The sequence below is a fragment of the Diachasma alloeum genome, unplaced genomic scaffold (genome assembly GCF_001412515.2).
Source record: "Diachasma alloeum isolate Michigan unplaced genomic scaffold, Dall2.0 Dall_scaffold_00431, whole genome shotgun sequence".
Taxonomy (NCBI): Eukaryota; Metazoa; Arthropoda; class Insecta; order Hymenoptera; family Braconidae; genus Diachasma; species Diachasma alloeum.
In genome coordinates, this window is record NW_021680570.1 from 127,350 (window position 1) to 129,882 (window position 2,533).

The 2,533-nt window shown below is 53.5% G+C and overlaps 1 protein-coding gene across 1 annotated transcript; it reads left to right on the top strand.

The window, feature by feature from the left end:
- The first annotated feature begins 223 nt into the window (after window positions 1-223).
- On the top strand, window positions 224-2,308 carry LOC107042263. The gene is made up of 2 exons (XM_015263261.1): window positions 224-598; window positions 659-2,308. The coding sequence occupies exons 1-2, from the start codon at window positions 224-226 to the stop codon at window positions 2,306-2,308; spliced, it is 2,025 nt and encodes a 674-aa protein (XP_015118747.1).
- The last annotated feature ends 225 nt before the right edge of the window (window positions 2,309-2,533 follow it).

Consider the following 2,533-nt stretch of genomic DNA (forward strand, 5'->3'; position numbering starts at 1 on the left):
TTTCCTAGCGCCAGTGGTCATACGAGCGAAGATATTGCTCCAGGCTCTATGGATCGAGAAACTGGGATGGGACGAACCAGTTTCCCAGACATCTGCTCAACGATGGAGCCAATTCAGGGAGGAGCTCACACAGTTATCAGAGATCACCATACCTTGGTGGCTTGGACTGCTCACGGATTCCGTCGTCAAAGTACACGGTTTTTCCGACGCATCACAAGTGGCGATGTCAGTCGTGATCTATCTCAAGGTTCTCAACAAGGGAAAATCACAACTCACATTGGTTTGCTCAAAAACGAAGGTCGCACCGCTCAAACGGCTGACAATCCCACGACTAGAACTCACTGCGGCTCTCCTCCTGGCCAAACTGACTAAGTACGTCAAGGACCAACTCAATCTCACGAACGCCACCACCTATCTCTGGACCGACTCATCGGTCACGCTCACGTGGATCAGCTCACACTCCTCAAGATGGAAGGAGTTCGTGAAAAATCGGGTGGCACTCATCCAGGAGCTCACTCAGCAGGCTCATTGGAGATTGGTACCGGGCAAGGAGAATCCTGCAGACTGTGCATCTCGAGGTCTATCAGCGCACCAACTGGTATCTCATAAGCTCTGGTGGAAAGGGCCACCATGGCTTCATCAAAACTGCTCATCATAGCCAACTCACGCTCTGCAAAAAGACCTCAGCGCAGACCTCGAGGAAAAGCCAGGAGTTCTCCTACATGTAAAAGCTCATCCAATCGCGCTCTGGAATCTCGTCGACAGATTCTCATCGTTCAACCGACTGCTCAGGGTCACAGCAATCTGTCGACGATTCATAGCTCGGCTCAGGAAAACCCCCAACTCTTCTCTTCGATACCCGCTCACTCTTGGTGATCTTGAAGAGGCTCGCATCCTCTGGATCAAACTCACGCAGGCAGCTCACTTCAAGGATCAACTCAGAGCGATCTCACGAGGGGAAAGGTTCAGCAAATCCCACCCCCTCACCAAGCTCACACCCTTCATCGATCGCCAAGGGGTATTGAGGATAGGAGGACGGCTCAAGTTTGCTCACATAGGCCCGGAGAGCCGGAACCAAGTGATTATTCCGAAGGAATCTCAACTGGCTCAGCTACTCATCGGACAGGCTCATCTAAGGACACTCCACGGAGGCACACAGCTCACCCTCAGGCAGCTCAGAAGTAGCTACTGGATACTCGGAGGTCGAGCACCAGTACGCTCCTTCATCCTCAAGTGCGTTAACTGCACTCGCCAACGTGGAGTACGCGCTCAACAGCTCATGGGCCAGTTGCCACCAGCCAGACTCACTCCCGCTCGAGCCTTTCTCAACACTGGGATCGACTATGCCGGCCCAGTGTCTCTACGGTCCTGGAAAGGGCGGGGACACAAGTCGTACAAAGGCTGGTTGGCTATCTTTGTCTGCATGACCACCTCAGCGGTCCATCTCGAGGTCGTGTCAGACTACTCAGCCGAGGGGTTCATCGCGGCGTATAGACGCTTTTCAAGTCGGCGTGGGATCGCTCATTCCTTGTTCAGTGACTGTGGGACCAATTTCCTTGGCGCTGACAAGGAACTAAAGAAGCTCTTCTCGTCAGGATCAGCTCAATCAAGACAGCTCGCACAGCTCCTCATCAATGATGGGACTCAGTGGTCCTTCAATCCTCCAGGTGCTCCGCACTTTGGAGGGAAATGGGAAGCGGCGGTGAAGTCGGTGAAGTTCCATCTCACCCGGACGATCGGAGAGGATCTGCTCACTTTTGAGGAACTCACCACTTTGCTCGCTCAAATCGAGGCAGTGCTCAACTCACGACCACTGGAACCGCTCACGGATGATCCTGATGACTGTTCAGCCTTGACACCAGGGCATTTTCTCATCGGTCAGGCTCCCACGACTCTTCCAGAGCCATCTTTAGAGCAACTCAACGTCTCAAGGCTCTCTAGATGGCAGCTCATTCAGCAGAAGCTTCAAGGATTCTGGAAGAGGTGGTCCACAGGATATCTACAACGTCTTCAAGCAATATCCAAGTGGCACCATCCGACTCATCAGATACAGATCGGCTCACTGGTTCTACTCACGGACGAGAGATTCCCGCCAGCGAAGTGGCCTCTCGCCCGAGTGACCGCTCTGCACCCAGGATCGGACGGACTCACCAGGGTAGTCACCATCAGGACTGCTCAGACGACGCTGACAAGGCCAATCGCCAAGCTCGTCCTCTTGCCCATCTCACCTTCAGGGGAATTGAACCAGGATAGCTCACCGGCTTCTCACCGTTGGACTTCGTCAACTTCGACGGATTTACGACCCTGACCAACCGACGGGGTTCAACGTGAGAATGACAGCAGCCAACGCAGAAGGGATTTACGACCCCCGACGTCTAGGATGCTGCCATGCCTAGCCAGCGCACCTTCCGGACGGTCTCACGGACTCACTCATGGGTGACAAGCTCCAACAGCTCATCAAAGAGCGTTTTGAATTTTGTTTTTTGTTTCAGCTCACCATGGCTCTACTCATTATGGTTGCGTCAACAACTTT